This window comes from Paroedura picta, chromosome 10 (genome assembly GCF_049243985.1).
Source record: "Paroedura picta isolate Pp20150507F chromosome 10, Ppicta_v3.0, whole genome shotgun sequence".
Classification (NCBI taxonomy): domain Eukaryota; kingdom Metazoa; phylum Chordata; class Lepidosauria; order Squamata; family Gekkonidae; genus Paroedura; species Paroedura picta.
In genome coordinates this window covers 45,340,653-45,358,272 of record NC_135378.1, presented here as the reverse complement: position 1 = coordinate 45,358,272, position 17,620 = coordinate 45,340,653, and the positions used below count along the sequence as shown (strand labels likewise).

The window sequence follows — 17,620 nt, the reverse complement described above, 5'->3', positions numbered from 1 at the left end:
TTTAAAGACTTTTTGCAGCCAATAGGAGGCTTGGCTGTAGAATCATAGAGTTGGAAGGGGCCTCCTTGGTCATCTAGTCCAACCCTCCGCACTATGCAGGACACTCACAATCCTATCACGCATCTACTGTAACTTTCCACCCCTTTGAACCTTCACAGAATCAGCCTCTCCGTCAGATGGCTATCCCAGCCTCTGTTTAAAAATGTCCAAAGATGGAGAACCCACCACCTGAGGAAGCCTGTTCCACTGAGAAACCGCTCTAACTGTCAGGAACTTCTTCCGGATGTTTAGATTGAATTTCTTTTGAATTAATTTCATCCCATTGGTTCTGGTCCATCCTTCCAGGGCAAGAGAGATTGGAGGGTGGAGGTTTGCTCAGCAAGCACACTGAAACATCTGAAGGGGCAGAGGACGTGTCCAGAACAGCATATCACTGGCTGGCAGGACACAGCTACGAAGGAGTGGCTGGTGGTGCTGAGCAACATCTTTCTGTACAGCACATCAGGAAAGGAGCTGGGCTTGGCATCTTTTGGCACATGATGAGCAGGTAGGTTTGCTAGCCCTGGGTTAGGAAATACTGGGAGGTTTTGGGGATGGAGTTGGGAGTGGGTGCGATTTGGGGCATGAAGGGACCTCTGTGGAATATAATGCTATAGAGCTCACCCTCCAAATCAGCCATTTTCCCCAGGGGGACTGATCTCTTTTGCCTGGAGATGAGCTGTAAAACCAGAGGATCCCTTGGTCCCACCTGAGGACTGGCATCCCTGTGTACAGATGGCAGAGGAAGCTGGATGTGTTTGGAGTCAGGTAGGTTGGCCAGAAAGGCAGCCAGAAGCAGGTTGCCTAACTTAATTTAATGTGTTAACATATTTAAATATGACGCAGATCAGTTAATAAATCAACCAGTTAAACTCCAAGTGGTTGTCTCATGTCGTCACTGAAGAGGCCCCCAGGGCAATGAAAATTTGTGGACTCTTTACATATGTGTAAAAATGGCTATATTCTTCAAAAGCTCAATGATCTACAATACGATACAAGCATGGAAGCAATTGTGTAAAAATAAATAACTAAATGCCTGTCAGAGATCTGACAGAACTTGTCTTATTGCAAGGGAAGACAGACAAGAATCTGCAAGGTCACAGTGGTAGTCCATAAAGAAAAATTGCAGCACACAGGACTTAGTCTCAGAAAGTACGCCAAACTAGTAAAAGCAGACCCAGAAGAAGAGAAGAAAAAGGTTTTATAGGGATTACTAAATAGCCCCAAACTAAATTATGTTAGAATGTGGTATTTAAAATGAACTGAATGGTTGTTCACTAGTTTGCTTGCATTGTGTTTCTCTCTTTCCACCGGTCTAGACTATATAAACTTGATCCTATAAAAGCCATTGCTCTGCACCTCTGTGATACTATCTTTTGCTTTCCTGATTAAACAACTGAAGCTTGCTAATAAGATTTTAAGCCAGTCAATAGAAAAGTAGTTTTAATAGAAGACTGATAGTGCATTAAAGATGTGGTCAGAAGTGATTTGTTTCAAAAAAGCTAGCATATCTAGTAGCAGCCTTTACAACAGGTCAGTATTAGTATCTGTCCCTCTTAATAAAACAGTACGAAGGGTTGGGGTGGGCTGAGTCTGGGATCAAAACTCCTGGATTGGCCCCTTGGCCCTGGACTGACAAGCGGAGGGACCAATCAGAAAGGCGTGAAGCGCCTTCTGATTGGGCCCTCCCCAGGACAGACCAGAGTTCCAGGGCAATCAGGAGACATGGCTGCCAATCTGCCCCTGACCATCGCAGGGAGAGGAGGTCAGTAGGGCTGCCAAGGGGGATGAGAACAGAGGCTTGGACAGGCTACGCCGGCCCTTTTCGCCCCAAGGCTGTCCTAACTGCCATGTCCAACTGCAAATTGCCTCAGAACCCTGACAGAGCTGGCAGGAGGCTGGTGAGTGTGCTGCCCCCCCCCCCTTTTCAGGCCTGCTGCAAAGGAGCCTTTAACAGCCCCTGACTGAGGGGAGGGAGATATTTCCAAGAGCAATGCAGGGGAGCCTGAGGGCATGGGGGTGGGCATTCCTTTTGAGGAGGGGGGACTTTCCCCTTCTGTCACACAGTTGGCTGACAGGGAGGCCACATAAAAGCCCCTTCTCACTTAAAATACTGCTCTGCCCTGGGGTTAGACACAGTCAAGCCATGTGTCTTTCTTCTTTGCAACTCTCTGTAGATATGAGGCCTACTGCACAGCATTATTCTGCAGATGAAACTGGATGCTGTTGCAGATTTTCTTTTGTCTTTCAATTCAACAACGTGTGTGGGAGGCCTTAAATGTTTCTTCTTTTCCACAACCCCGTCCAAAGTAGCCCTTCTGCCTGGGGAACTGATCTTTATACTCTGCAGGTGAGCAGTAATTCCAGGAGCTCTCCTGGAGGTTGGCTATCCCTGGGTTGGAAATATTCCTGGAGGTTTGGAGGTAGGACTTCAAAATCGTACAATGCCTCAGAGTCCAGCCTTCAAAGAAGTCATTTTTGCCTGCAATTGGGAGGGAGTGGTGCAGAAGTGTCCCTCCTGGCCTATGGGTTATGGCAAGCCCTTACCAGCAACTGTTTGTATTCTGGGGCGCAGACAGGCAGACCAGCATCAGTCCTGTGAGTCTGGAAAGTGCAGGAAGATCTAAATAAATATTTACAGCCTGAAACTGGAAATAGTGAACAAGTAAATGGCTGAAGAGACATGGGAACTAGCCTGGCAAATAAAAAAAAACCTTGGCCTGGCAAATAAAATAACCTTACTAAGGTCAAGACTGCTGTGCACAGTCTTCCTCTTAGAGTTGCCAGCTTCCATGTGAGGCTCTTTAGCCCACCTCCCTGATGGGGAGTCTGCTATGGGGGAGAGGAAGGGAAGACAATTGGAAAATGCCTTTGAGACACCTGAGGCCTGCTGGATCACTGCGGCCCATTCCCAGTTCTCTCAGGCCTCTCACAGCACCACATCCCTCACAGATTGACTATTGTGGGGAGACAAAGGGAAAAGGTGTTTGTAAACAACTTTGAGACTCCTTTGGGTAGTAAAGAGGATACAAAAATCCATTCTTCTTCTAAGGAGCAATCATGAAAGAAGCATGTGGGCACATAACATTTTTATCAACAGTGAAAAAATGGAGAAGGAACAGGGTGGACACGTGTGTACTGTGACTACCCCATGTGTATTAGGGCAAAGGGGCATTTCAGTATTTGTGGCCTAATTCACACAAGAAGGGAAATGATGCAGAACTGGGAGAAATTGGTTGCCTTGTAATCTTCCCCTAAGAAGATTCTCCAGTCTGATTTTCCCTTCATATATCTGAAGACATGGCTCTGGAAAGCTCATATGTAACCACTATGCCACAATTCCCAAAGGTCAGGCCTGTCCCACGCTCAATGAACCTCCCACACAACACACACATTCAACCCCATGCCCTTACAGACTGGACAACTCCTCCCCTTCCTCTTCCCACTGCCAAGCTCTAGTGCCCATTGTATTCTTGGATACAATGGGCTTTGCCCCCAGTTGCAGATAAGGCTGAAAAAGAAAGAGAAAGTAACTTTCTAAAGTTACCCAATCAGTTCATGCAAGCAGCATTTGGCCCTGGTGTTCTCTTGGATTTCAAAATAATATCCAGAGTGCAGAGAGCAGTTCCTGTGGAAGAAATGCCATCATCCAGCTCCTCCTCATACAGGGGATGGTGGGTGGTAGTTTCAGGGCCACCACAGAATCCAGGTCCATTTTTCTGTCTATCATGATTCCCCAAGAGGGGATCCAACAACCCTATTTCAAGAAAGGTCTCAAAATTAAGGACCTTCCCTCTCAAGCTAGAACCTTTCCCAACTGCAATAGCTCTAGCCCTTCCCTGTGTGGGCTGGGCCTAATAGAGGCAGGGGCGGGCTCATGGTGATTGAAAGGAATTTGGTCCATTGGCCTCCCTGGCTGGGTATTCTCTTTGCCTGCCCTGCCCTCTGCTGAGGCTTCAAGAAGCTGCTATTCCTGCCTGTAAAGGTCCCAGCTGCTGCTGGTCTCTGATTTTTGTCAGGTGTGGCTTGCTGCCTGAATTCCACCTCCTATTTGAGGCTTGAGATGGGCCCTGTTAGGCTCTGAAGGTCTTGTTGGGGGCATGTCCAGGCATGGGTTCAGCCATGCCTGTTTCTCCACAGTCTCTTGTTGGTTTCAGTCACGGGACAAAACTATCCCCTGCTGGAGTCTGTTTGGGAGTAGGTAAGTGGGGCTGCTAGCCCCAGATAGTCATTTTATGACAGTGGACTGTGTAGAATTTTGTGTCTGCTAAGCCCTCTTGAAACTCTGCTCTCCCTAGTCACCAACCCTAAATTTCTAGGAACTTGCTAAGCTTGAGTTGGCAACTGTAGAACTTTGGAGGCATTTCCCACGGCTTAAAAATAGCACAATGGTTGCCGATTGAAAACGCTACTAATTTGCCATAACGCACGACGTCGTCAACAATCTGCAACAATCCTGAAACCGATCAGCAATAAGCGCTTCGTTGTGGCGCTTTCAGGGGAATCCAGAAAACTGGATTCACCCTCCGGATAGCGATACACTCCTGCAACCAATCTGCAACAGTAGCGCTAAAGACCTGTGCGTTACCATTGTAGCTGGTTCTTCAAAGTCCCTCCCCCTGGATCTCTCCTCCAAACTTCCGGCGAAGCGATCGCCATTTTTTTTTCTCGGAGCGAGCGGGGATAAACGCACCGGCGAGCCTCTTTCTGTTTAGAGGCTTCCCTGGCTTCAGTCCTTCACCTTTAGTCACTAAGCACAAACCACTTAAAAGCCCGTTTGCTGAAATAAAGTCCCTTTATTTTTTACACATAAATTCAGCCGAAAATCGAGCCCGTGAGAAGGGGGGGGGGGAATTTTTTTTTATCACTCGAGGCAGCGTGCCAACGATCATACAATCAAACGATAGATCACATTAGGCAGCTGGATGGGTCTCTCCAGTGCAAGGAATCTACGTAGATTCGTTGCTATGGGTCTGTTTTTTTTTTTAAAAAAGCTTTCTTAAAGGGAAAGGGGCTGTTTGGGAGCATGCTAACGGCTGCCCATTGGCTGCTTGACGGCCAGGGGCGGGACAAGCTTGGCAATAGCGCTTCCTTTCTAGCGATTTCTGCCGAGACCGGAAGCCTGTGGGAAACGCTAAAAAACGCAACTGATTCCACTACAAAGCCAGGTGTGCAAAACGACGAATTCCACTATTTTAAATGGCGATTTTTCATTCCGCAAACAATTTGCAACAAAGATCGCCGTGGGAAATGGCCCTTGGTCTTCCTGAATCACAGTTCATACTCCAGGTACTCTGCTATCCTAGTTTCCCAGCTCCCTAGTTAAAGAAAAATATTTTTGTCAGTTCTGTTTTCCACTTCCCTTTCTGTTTGTATATCTGAATTGGCCAGTGGTTTTTGATGAGTTGTCTTGCTCAAAGTATTATGTTTTTTGTCCTCAATATTTGTTTCCCCAGCTTCACATAAGGGTCTCATTTTTGTGTTGTCCATTCTATAATATTCTTTCATGAATGTATTTATTTCCACTTATCAGAAGATGCAGATGACAGCTATGGGAATGCATACATTATGTAAAAAGCATATAAAAACCTGAACTGAATCAATATGAGGTTTCTAATAATTGGTAGTTTGATCTGTTCCAGTTTTAAAAGGACTATTACTTTTAAAGCTTTATAAATCTGTGGGAAATGATATTATTGATCTTTTATTCTTGTCTTGCTGCATAATTCATTTTATATACCACTGAGTGGAGCATTTGAAATGTATATATTTATGCAAGGGACCCTGTATCTCAAACTAATGCCTGTTCAGCCTGTAGTAAGTTGTGTTTAGTGGGGCTTATCTCTTAGACCGCCCCCCCAGCTGTTCTAATAATTGACATAGCTGTTTCAGAAAAGCAGCAACTTGGTTTGTCTTTGCAGGAAGATGTCACTCCATTTTAGTTATTATGATGAAGCATAAATGCTTTGAAAATTGCTTAGCATTTATTGAAAAACAACAAATGTTTAAGAGGAAGTATTTTAACAGTTCTGAGCACCAGAGTTTCCATGTTTGTCATATGTCCATATTTCTGTACAGCTCAATATAAATTTTAACCTTCTTAACCTTAAATTTTAATCTTCTTACCTTAATGATGGAAGCTGGCGTCCTTTGGAAAACTGATTAAAGCTAGGTTTGTGAGTTTTGTGTGCTGCAGCTCACTTATTTGCAGATCAGATATGTTAAACTACAAAATCTGCAAGATAAATTATGCTTTTTTCATTTGTTACTGGTGATCTATGTGTACTGGTGATCTATGTGTGAAGATGGAAACTTGGTATTTAGTGAAGGTGTGCATCTAGAACTGAAAAGCACTTCTGAAGGAGCTGAACATTCTAATATCATACTAGTCACTTCAGTATGAACATGAAACACCTGCACAAATATTCCATCAATGACTACCAGATGAAGGGAGCTTTTAATGAATATGCTTTCCCTTTTTTGCCTCTTTCCATGTATATTTCTGATATCTACTGCTAATGGTAGTTTCTTGCTTTAGCTGGAGCAAACTGTATGCTTCAACTGACCAATACCTCTGCTTTATTAGGTAATCCAATGATTACAGAGCATATTTCTTTGAAAGCACCAATTATAATAGAAAACAGCAATGAATAACATTTCAGAACTTTACCTGTGACTTGGTAGGTAAAAGTGTGGCTAAGTAATTAAAAAGCTTGATTGCTAGCAAATGTTGCTCATTATGAACTAGATATTTGTTTCATACTTTGTGTCTGTGCAGCTTGGCAATACAGAAGATAATGCAGAAGGCTATTTATACTCAATAAACTGCTATGTATAAGGCATGTCTTCCTCCCCCATGCTTCAAATTAAGGTACCTTCAGTGTATCTCTTCCCATCCCATCCACTTTCTTACAGGAAGAGAAACAAATATGTGAGCTGACACTTCACAAGTGGTGATATCTGTGTATTTTCCCCCTCTAGACTATGTAGGAGAAATTAATATGTGAAATGGCTTTCAAAAACTTAGCACATCTCATAGAGTGCACTTGTGTTTCAATGTTTCTGCCTGATCCAGCAGCATTGTCAGGGCATGCTAGGCTGATAGGCAAGTGAGCGCTACACTCAGAACTGCATATATACAAAAGTTATTCTTAAAGCATGGCACTGCAATAAGTTCATGCCAGCTCATCTTTGCCAATCTGTCACTGTCACTGGCAATAGTACAAGGAACTGATGCAGCTCATGGCTCATTCCACGATCTGTCACGGATCAAGCATGTCTAGTGCTTGACTTCCTGTTTCCGTGCGCAGAGTTTAGTATCTTATTAAATAGTGGCCAGACTTCCCTCCCAAAATCAGTTTGGGCAAGTAACTTGAGATGCTGGATTTCTCAGTCAACTTTTCAGATTCTTGTGTTTTATCACAGTCTTTGTTCTTTTAAAAATTAAGCTGATTTTGCCTAAATGCACCATAGCAATCTAAAATGTTTTTTCTGTTAGTACAGTATTTGTCTCATCTTATTGGAATCATGATGTCATCAGTGTATTTACAGTACAATCTTTTGCAGAGTTATGCCAGTATAAATCCAGTCAATAGATGGGACTAACTCTGCAAATGACTGCACTGTTAGAGTTTGGTGACGTTTACCTCCTAGGCTGAAAGGTGAATCTTGGCAAAATGTTTTGCAGATACTTTATAACAATCGATTTCTAACTCATCACACATATTCTTTACACATATACTTCTGCTTTCCCTGCAGTTTTTCTGCTGTACTGGAATGGTTTTACTATCCTGATTAATGGTATAGTATGTGCCAGCATGTAAATTTAAAAAAAATTATTTGGGAGTATCTCAATTTAAATTTTACATCTTACTCAAATGGGTCTTACATATGCAATCATTGAGGGTTTATATCAATAAAACAGCAGGTGTTTCTTTGTGTGATACAATACCAATTATCTACATAAAATCAACAAAGTTTGAGCAACCATAGCCCTATTTCAGAGAATTTTTCAACTGTGTTATTTACTATGACTCTGAAGCTTTGGTTCCATTTTGTCATTTGCCACTTCCTGAGTCTTATTACTGTCATATTCTTTATATATGGTTTAAAGGAGTATATATTTGTGTGAAATTATGAAGAAAGTTGTGATGAATAACCTTGATCTGGATTTCTGTTATAATTTGATAGATCAGTGGTCCCCAACCTTTTTATCACTGAGGACCGCTCAATGCTTGACAATTTTACTGAGGCCTGGGGGGGTAGTCTTTTGCCGAGGGACGCCGCCACCTGAGCTCCTGCTCCACTTGCTTTCCCGCCAGACCCCCCTGACCCCTCCACCTGCTGGGGGGCGCTGGCTGTAGCAGCTGTGCAGTGCCACTCCAAGGGGGAGCCCAGCCATGGTGGCTGCCAGAGAGCATCTAAGGTGAGCCGGCGGCAGAGTGGCAGGGCAGGAGGACAAGGAGGAGCCGCGGTACTGACTGATCCACGGACTGGTCCCAGTCCCCGGACCGGGGGTTGGGGACCACTGTGATAACATATATTGCTACTTATCTGCACCGCTGTAATTGAATAAATGCATCTTTAAAAGTGATTGTAAAAGTATACAGCATTTCCCCACACTGGGATAGGGAGGGGAAACATTTCCTAAAATATATAATTTGGTTTTGATTCAGAAAATAGAAAGCTATTAACATTAGTGAATCCAAATGGACTAGAAAGCTCAGCATGATGGGTAGATCACGTTGTTTGCTGCTGCCTAAAATTTTTTCTAACTTAAAGCAGGCATATATCTATGGATGTCTTTGAAAAATATCTTCAGAATCCTTTGTACTGTTTTTTTGAAGATGCTGTTTTTAATTTATAGATAAAATGTAGGGTAAATGCTTCATCCCTCAGAATAAAATATGTCCACTGCTTTTAACATTAAAGGGAAAACTGGAGAAAAATTATTTCCTAGGCAATTCTGTGGACCTATTCAGGTAGATGACATTGAATATTTATCATATTGTCAGTTTGTGCATTAAATGTATTCTAATTTATATACGTTTGAATTAAGTCTTGATTTCTTAAAAAACAGTATTATATTACTTCTGCAAGAATTCTTTAGTCTATGGGGAGGAAAGAAGAATCTGTATTCTGATGACTCTTGAGTGGTATAAACTATTACAATGAAAATGCACAAGCTCTTAATTATGTGATCATAGTTGTTCCCTTATTTGGGGGAGAAAGTAAGGAAGATAACAAGTTGAGAGCTATCAGGCTGTTCCACTTTTGGGATAAAAAAGTGTGACATTTAGTGAAAATTAGGCTTGGTAGTAACAAATAGTAAGGGTGGATTCACACAACCCTTCACCCACTTCTAGGCAACGTTTCACAATCATCTCATAATGAAGATCATGATCTCCATGAATGTTTCAATATGCATTTAGATCTCAAGACAGTGTGAGTTTGTCATGTAGGAAAGACCATGAACAGGAAAATTCTGGTTTACTTCGGGGTATTCCTGAACCAAACCCCTGAATCCAGAAGCCCTGAAATGAATGGATGGGTTCAGGCCAGTCGTCTGAATTTCCCCTGCTTAGAATGGAACACTGAAATGGCTGGCAGTCATTTTGGCCTCACACTGGACAGACATGTTTGCCTCACTGTGAGGCTGAAATGGCTGCAAGCAGGGATTGTGGTAGTGAAACTGAGTGCTTAAATAGCTTGCAGTCATTTCAGCCTCACAGCGTGCTGAAATCCTTCCCTTTCAGTACCTCAGGCTGGTTATTTATGAGCAGACAGTTTTAATATAGGCTTATATATATATTTTTAATACTTTTTGAGTATGCCAAAATGGTGTGACTATGAGGGAGTGTTCAGGCTTTCCTTGAACCTTGTCTAATTTCCTCTTATAGGGCAGTTTCTTTAGAAACAAATCCCTTGAGATCTTTGTCATACCACATTTCATTGGCCATATTTTAACTTGCTAACTAGTAATTTTGATGTACTTATAGTTACATTTCCAAACTGCATGCATTTTCGCAATGTCCCTTGCGCTTGCGGGATGTTTTGAATTTCTGCCTTTAAAATACCCTTAAATAAGGAACAGTTTCCCAGAAATTCAGGAACCAAGGAAATTCACTCCAAGGCTGAATCTATGCATCTTTGATTAGTGAGCTTTCCTTGCACTATAATAATACTTAACAACAGGATCTTCATGTATGAACAAGGTAGGTCAGTTGCAAATAATTGCTATGGCACAAGTGTACGATGTTCAACAGTGTGACAATGCAATACAAGATGGTCCCTTTCTTCACAGCCACCATTAAGACCTGTAATTTTGTGATTGTTTACTTCTTGGCATAGGACTATAGGGCTAAGGTTTTCCATTTGTTGTGCCATAGTTCTGCTGCTGCACAAAGCTTCATAAGCCTGCCAAATGTCTAAGGGCGAAAGCATCACAATTGATTCAAGGAAATGTAATTTGTTTAATTATGATAGAAATATGAGAGATATTTATTGAGTAATTTCTATTAGTAATGTCTTATAGTATTTGGATGTTTCCATGTACCTTGAGTAGCAATAAAAATACTACAGATCAAATACACATTCAAGTTCAGATATTCAGCATGATTGTATCATAGAGAACCACAAGTTGAGTTCATAGAAAGGATGTTGTCATATCTGTCTTCTCATGCAGCTACGTGAGACCATCAAAAAGCTGCTTCTGAGTATTGGTAGTCCTTCCTTCCCTCCTTATGTGAGGTCTTCTGAAACTTGCTTTCTTGTCTCGAACTTCTGTACACTCTTTTTTCTTTTTTAATCACTGGGGCTACGTTCGTATTACTTCTGAGAATCCTAAAAGTAATTTGGAATGGGAAAGATGACAATCTGCTGTCTTCATGGGTTGATGGATCCAACTCACAATACTTCATTGTTTGCACAAATGCAATTAAATACAATTAAAGTATAATGGATGTGTTTATATAAATTGTTTTGCCAGTTAGTAAATTTTGCTTCCAATGTCTGAAGGAAATGAGTTTTATAGAGGATAGCACTATTTTACATCCAAACACAACTCTTCAGTTGCCTAGGAACTGGCTGTTCCCCTCTGGAGTTCTTGAAAGACCCACTTTCAAGCTATATCCTATCTTGCCTTGAGCTGTGAGTCACAGATAATGAAGGAGAAGAGACCAGGTTAGTGCACTCATCGGATAGCAGATGGTACGCAATGTTGGATTCTATCAATTTTATTTACTTGTTTTATACCTATTCTTCTACCCAAATAGGGACCCAAAATGGATTACAACATTCTCCCTTTTCCATCTCATCCTCATGCCAGCTCAGTGAGGTAGGCTAAGCTGTGAGTGCATGAGTGGCCCAGTGTCACCCAGCAGTTTTCCAAGGTGCAGTGGGAGTCTAAACCTGAGTCTTCTAGTCCAGCCCTCTGATTACTGCCCCCCCCAAAAAAAGTGCTACATACCTGAGACAATGAAGAGATTAAAGTCAGAGTCATGCAAAAGTAGAAGGAAGAGGAATTAAATATTTTGTGAACACATATATGACAATTACTATAAGATTAAATCAGATTCAGACGTAATGCGAGAAGTTCTGGAACAACCCTGAGATGATAGTTGAGTTGGTAGAAAAGCAAAGGAAGAGTTGTTCCTGATTATTGTCCATAATATTCTGAGCTGTTCTTGTTTTACACAAATAGTTTGAACCTTCGGTAATCATTTTTAACCATTTCGTGTCTTCCTTTCTGGCACTTTAAGAGAGATCTTAGAGCTCTGTTGCTCTGTGTAATGTCCTAAAACTGTGGATTTTGCTTATGATTTTTAATTCATCCTTTCCCCAAGGAGTTTAGGGCACCTACATGAACCCTGCCTCCTCTTTTATCTTCACAACAAACCTTTGAGGTTGGCTAGACATGACTGATCACCCAGTAAACTAAAGATCAGCGTCGGAATTCAAACCTGGGTATCCATGCTCTACCTGCTGAGTCAGCTCTAGCATCTAAACCAGTCTTTCTCAACCTTTTTACTATTGCGAAACCACTGAAACATTCTCCAGGCTTTGCGAAACCCCAGAAGTGGCATATTCTTGCAGAATATGGTTAGGAAGCATAGCATGCCCTCCCGGTGCCCCTCCCCTTCCCACCCCCTCCAGGCCCGTCATTGGTCATACTACCTGATAAATGTTTTATAAGTTTTAAAATATATATGAAATAAAATAGTTAAAGTCCACCTTTTTGGGAAACCCTTCCAGGGAGGTCAAGAAACCCCAGGGTTTCATGAAATCCTGGTTGAGGAAGCCTGATTTAAGAGCTATAGTTGAGGACTTCTTTTCAGTAAGTTGGAAGAAATGTGCAACCATGTTCCTTTTGCACCATTTTTTAAAAACCTGAAATTCCAAAAGATTCTGGTGATTGGCTGTCATTCCTCCAAAGTCTTACCTATTTATTTTTGGTGTAAAACAGATGCTCTTAGATTACTTTTATGAGTTAACATGAGTTTATATGAGTTGTGTGTTTAATGGGATGGGTGTTCACTAGACTCAAAATTTATATTTTTCCCCTTTCTGTACCATAATTTAGTCATTCTTAGATGCATCTTTGTGTTCTCAAAATTTTCTCAATTGTTGCGTATTTTATTATGTCTTTTCATTTTTAATTTCATCAGTTTCATTTCTTTTGCAATACCATAACATTAAATCACTGGTTTTGTTAATTTAGCAACCTCTTATATTAGGTGCTGCTGTAGAAATCCTCACTGCTCCCAAAATCCAGCTTTTTATCTTGTTTACTTGATCAGTTCTATTCTTTGCTTCCTCCCATCCCCTTGTAAAAGCACATTAAATCAAGAAAGCCTTCCTTATACTAAGATCTTACTTGGATTTTCTGTTTAAATAAGGAGTTTGTCAGGTCGTGTTAGGTCATGTTAATAATCGTCGGACCGACTTGTTTCCATTCTTTCTGAAGAAAGATCTAGGAAGACATTGTTTTCATGATAAAAGATGACCAAAGTATGAGGACAATAGTCAGAAAGCAAAAGGAAGCACTCTGATTCAAAACTTTGCCTGTAGGAAGATGATGTTTCTTCCTCTTTCTTTGAAATTGACTAGTCTTTGGGAATTTGTAGGGAAGATAATCAAAATTTATACCCTTGTAAAAAGTTGCAGCACAAGTGCACCATGGATTGTCAACTTCCATTCAGTCTAGTGCTGATTGTAGCATTTTGCGCTAGATCTTAGATAGTGGCTCTTTTGTTTCAGTTTCAAATATAAAAATTGCAAATGTTAAAAAACAAACTAGCAGTAATGGAGTACTGGAATTCTTGTGTGGATCTGACTTTTTAAAGTCTCTGTGATATATCATGTTGACTGTTTATGCACTGGGAACTTCACTGCCCCAGCTCCTGTGCAGGGGCACAAATTGGGGGCGGATGAGGCACACTGGGCCAAATTCTCCCCCGTGTGGGTGCAGGAAGAGATGGGGCAGCCTGCCATGACTAAAACTCCAGCCTGCAACATAGCATGAAACCTCCAGTGCATAAACAGTCGTTGTCTTGCATTTAATATATATATGTATATGTTATTATATATAATATATATGTATATATGTTAACACATCTGGATAACAAATGCTGGAGATCTGTGGCCTAGAAGGATGTAACTTTGCTTAGGATGGCACTATTACACACACATTGTTCTCTTTCCCCCTATTTCCTTTGTGTGTTTTGAAATAAAGTGTTATATTTCCATGAGCACTCTTGCTCCTTTAAAAAAAGAATTAGGCATCTATGTATACAACATGGTTGCCAGGAGATGCTCTCATGTCACTATGGTCTCCATCAGTGGCTTCAGCTAAAAGTAGTACCATAATGCTTAGCACATTAGGGCTACATAGCCAGAGGGAGGAATGCTATCGTCAGTCTTTTGATCTTTAACCTATTCTTTTCTAGTACTTTTACTCAGTTAATCAGCTTTTGAAAACTACCTTTTACTAACAAGATTTCTGTTTTTTTTCCCTCTAAGCAATTCTAAAGGCAGATTTTCTTCTTTGGTTTCAGAACTTGCCAAGATTTTGCAAAACTGTTTACTTTTGATATATTTAGATAGCAGGTTGCAGAGTTCTCTTCACATAAGCATGTTTCCAGCAGTCACTGCACAGGGAGATGTAATTTTCCACTCATTATAAAGGTAGCCACATTCATAATCCGTATTTGGTGGCAGCTTATTGAAATAAGGTATGAATGGCCACTGCCTACTTGTTGTAATGACTCCAGCAGGAGATCATGGCCTGCCCTGCCCTGGCTGATTTTGGTCAGAAACACAAGAATCCCATACAGCAGGATTCTAGTATTTTAGAACAACAGCAGTCCTGGAAGTTGGGCTGGCAAAAGGAGAGCCAATATCATTTTATTCAAGAAACTGAGATGTTTGGCATGATTCAATAAAATACAGTTTTCAGAAGATAACAATGATCTATAATATGCTGGATTTGTTTCTTGATTTCCTCATAATTTGATTGGTACAAGCATATCCAAAGTGATAAATGTGCCAGATATTTTTATTGATGTCACACCAATTGGGAAGGCCAACAAAGCTGGTGTGAAATTAACTGACTCAAACCCTGTTTTTTCTGGCTGATTTTATGAAAGGCATTTTTCCAGTGTGCTTTCTGTTGCATGGATAGTATTTAGTCTCCAGCAGTGTTTTAAAAGGGAAAAATGGAAGTGCTCTTCAAAGTAATAATAGTTAGTGATTTCACTGTTGTAATTTTCTGCGTTTCTCATGGGGGGGGGCTAAGATGGCTTAAGATAACTGTTCCACATGCAGAAGATATCTTCTGCTCATGAAACGGATGTTTTGTGCCATATGCTAGAACAGCCTTTCTCAATCTTTTTACCATTGAGAAACCTTTGAAATATTATTCAGAAGGAGAAACTCTAGAAGTGACGTGATCGTGCAGAATATAGTTGGGAAGCATAGCTGTGTACATGCCCACCCAGGGCCTTTCTCTTTCCCACCCTCTCCATGCCCATCATTGGCTATTTTGGGGGGGGGTTGGGTTGACATGATCATTTATAGTCATATCACCCAATAAATGTTTAACAGATTTTTTAAATAATATAAAAAATTAACTCCCACACATTCGGGAAACCCTTCAAGAGCCATAAAGAGACCTCAGGGTTTCATAAAATCCTGGTTGAGAGAGCCGGTGCTGGAGTATTACATAAGAGAATGAAGTGCAATCATAAGATATAACATCACTGGCACTTACTCTTGACCATGTATGTGAACAGCTATAAAATGTTGCTGATGCTATATTTTAGATTCTGCTCTTTCAGTCTGCCATTTTTCACCAGGGAAAACAGATTTCTAGAGGTTGGCAACCTTAGGTCAGTCAGTTTCTGTTCTGTTAAAAGCATCTTGAATCCTTCCCAGTACTTTTTCTATTTTGCCATGCAGATAAATGGTGAGTAATTGGATAGTACAAGAAATTCTGACCCCATCCCCCATAGAGTAATGCATTGGAATACAATAAGTAGCTTCTTGCTCATTTAGATCTTAATCCCAGAAATCTAGTACTACAGTAAAATTGCCATGGCTGCTAAGATTTGGGGCTAGCTGAGTAGGAAGCCTATTCCTCTTGCTCTGAAATAGATAGTATAATGCAGAAAAGGGACTGGTTGTTGTTGTTTACTATCGTTATAAAATTATCTGGTCAAATTCTTCCCCATGCATATTTACTAGATTGAAATTTACTGGGTTAAATCCAAGGAGATTTTCCAGTGATGATAAAGAGATGGAGCCCCCTTTTACCCCTCCCCCCCAGGCTGTGCTCAGGATCATGGGATCAGCCAGGACAAAATCCATGTGGAACGGTTGCCATAGTAAGTAAAATCAAGTGAAAAAAATGGCTGGGTTCAACCCATAGTTAATATATTAACTATATATTTGGAGAGACATATTCTCATATAATCATAATATGTAAATCTACCAGTTTATATGAAAATCAAGTTTTGAAGACTTAAACTTTTTGACATTGATAATAATCAATTTTTTAAACTTGATTTTCTTATAATCTGGTAGGCCTATTATGATTATATGAGCACGTGTCTCTCAAAATATGCTTCCTTTTGTTCTCTACGCGGATTTGTTTGCTTTAAGGAGCATAAACTACCAGGTAGCAGTGGGGCTCACATTCAAGCCCCTTGAGATTTCCTAGAGGGGACAGTGCCATCCTGGGCTCCTAGGTAGTATCATTGAAGATCCGTATGGTGTCAGATACTTAAGGTCAGTCAGATTTAAATGGTGGGTAGCTGTGTTGGTCTGAAGTAGCACAGACTGAGGAAGAGTGCTTGCACTCAAAAGCTCACATCAGGGCCTCAGACGGATACCTTGAATAAATTTTTGTTGGTCTTAAGGTGCAACTGGACTCGGATTTTATTATGTTCAGTCAGTCTTTGTTTGTCTTTGTAGTTGCTAGGAGGCATGAGGCTGGTTTTGTTTATTTGTTTTGTGAAGATAAGAGGGGGGAGGGAACCTTCATTGGATAATACTGTCTGAGAAAAGGAATAGAGAGAAACCTCATGGAAGAGGAAAGAGAAAGATCAATCCATCTAGCAATCAGGAGGCCTCAGTGGTTGGACTGAAGAATGAAGATTTTTTTGGATATAAGCTTTCAAGGGTCAAAGTTCTCTTTGTTGGTGTTTGATGAAGGGAACATTGACACTCAAAATCTTACACACTAAAAATCTTGTTGGTTTCAAAGGTACTACTGGACTTGATTCTATTATAATGCAAGATGGGATACTAATACATTTGTCTTGGCAGCCACATAATGCGCTAACAATGCCTTGCTTTGGAGAAGGTGTGGTCAGGGCTGTCCTCACACTATGCTGATGTGTTATCTAAAATAGACATCTCCTGAATTTTCAATGGGGGAATTAGTGAATTCTAGGAGACCTCGAGTGAGACGGTAACGAACAGGATCTCTACCAATGTTTATGAGTGTGTTCTCTTTAGGAAATTCATCCAGAGACCAAATTTGAAATGAAACAATCATTGAAAAGTAAATTTAAAAACCTAACATACTTGCTTGCAATGTAAACCAACACAGGCACACAGAAAGGAAGTAAATGGTTGAGATGGTGCAATAGGAGATATAATAATTTGGGTCAAAGAAAGATTAATAGCTACTTTTTGCAAGATGGAAAAATCTAGGAGAGAGACAGCAAGGAGTTGGGAGCAAGGTTTGGATCAGACAACAGCACACACGGTTTTGGCCATGTGTTTCTGCGTAAGTACCCAGTGTAATGACTGGAGGCTGACTAGGCAGCTAGCCCTTAAAACAAAGGGTTTAACATGTTTGCCAGGGTGAGGCAAAGAAAAGGAAACCACGTAATAGCTTTGTCATTATTGAGACAAAAGCCTGTGTTTGGTTTACTCAGAATGATAGAACCACAGTAGTAATGGATAGCAATGAAATATAAGCAAAATGTAGCTACTGTGCATACACTTTCTAACATGTTACAAACTCAATTTTTGCTTCATTTTTTCCCTACAAAAACATGTATTTCAAAACAGTTTG

At 40.9% G+C, this 17,620-nt stretch overlaps 1 protein-coding gene across 1 annotated transcript in view; it reads left to right on the top strand.

Annotated features, from left to right (window-relative positions):
- The first annotated feature begins 4,124 nt into the window (after positions 1-4,124).
- Positions 4,125-17,620, top strand: part of TLL1 (tolloid like 1) — a 240,000-nt gene continuing 226,504 nt past the window's right edge. Inside the window, exon 1 of the mRNA XM_077299956.1 lies at positions 4,125-4,240. Coding sequence (XP_077156071.1) covers positions 4,150-4,240 — 91 coding nt within the window. The 5' untranslated portion in view covers positions 4,125-4,149. The remainder of the gene's footprint in view (positions 4,241-17,620) is intronic.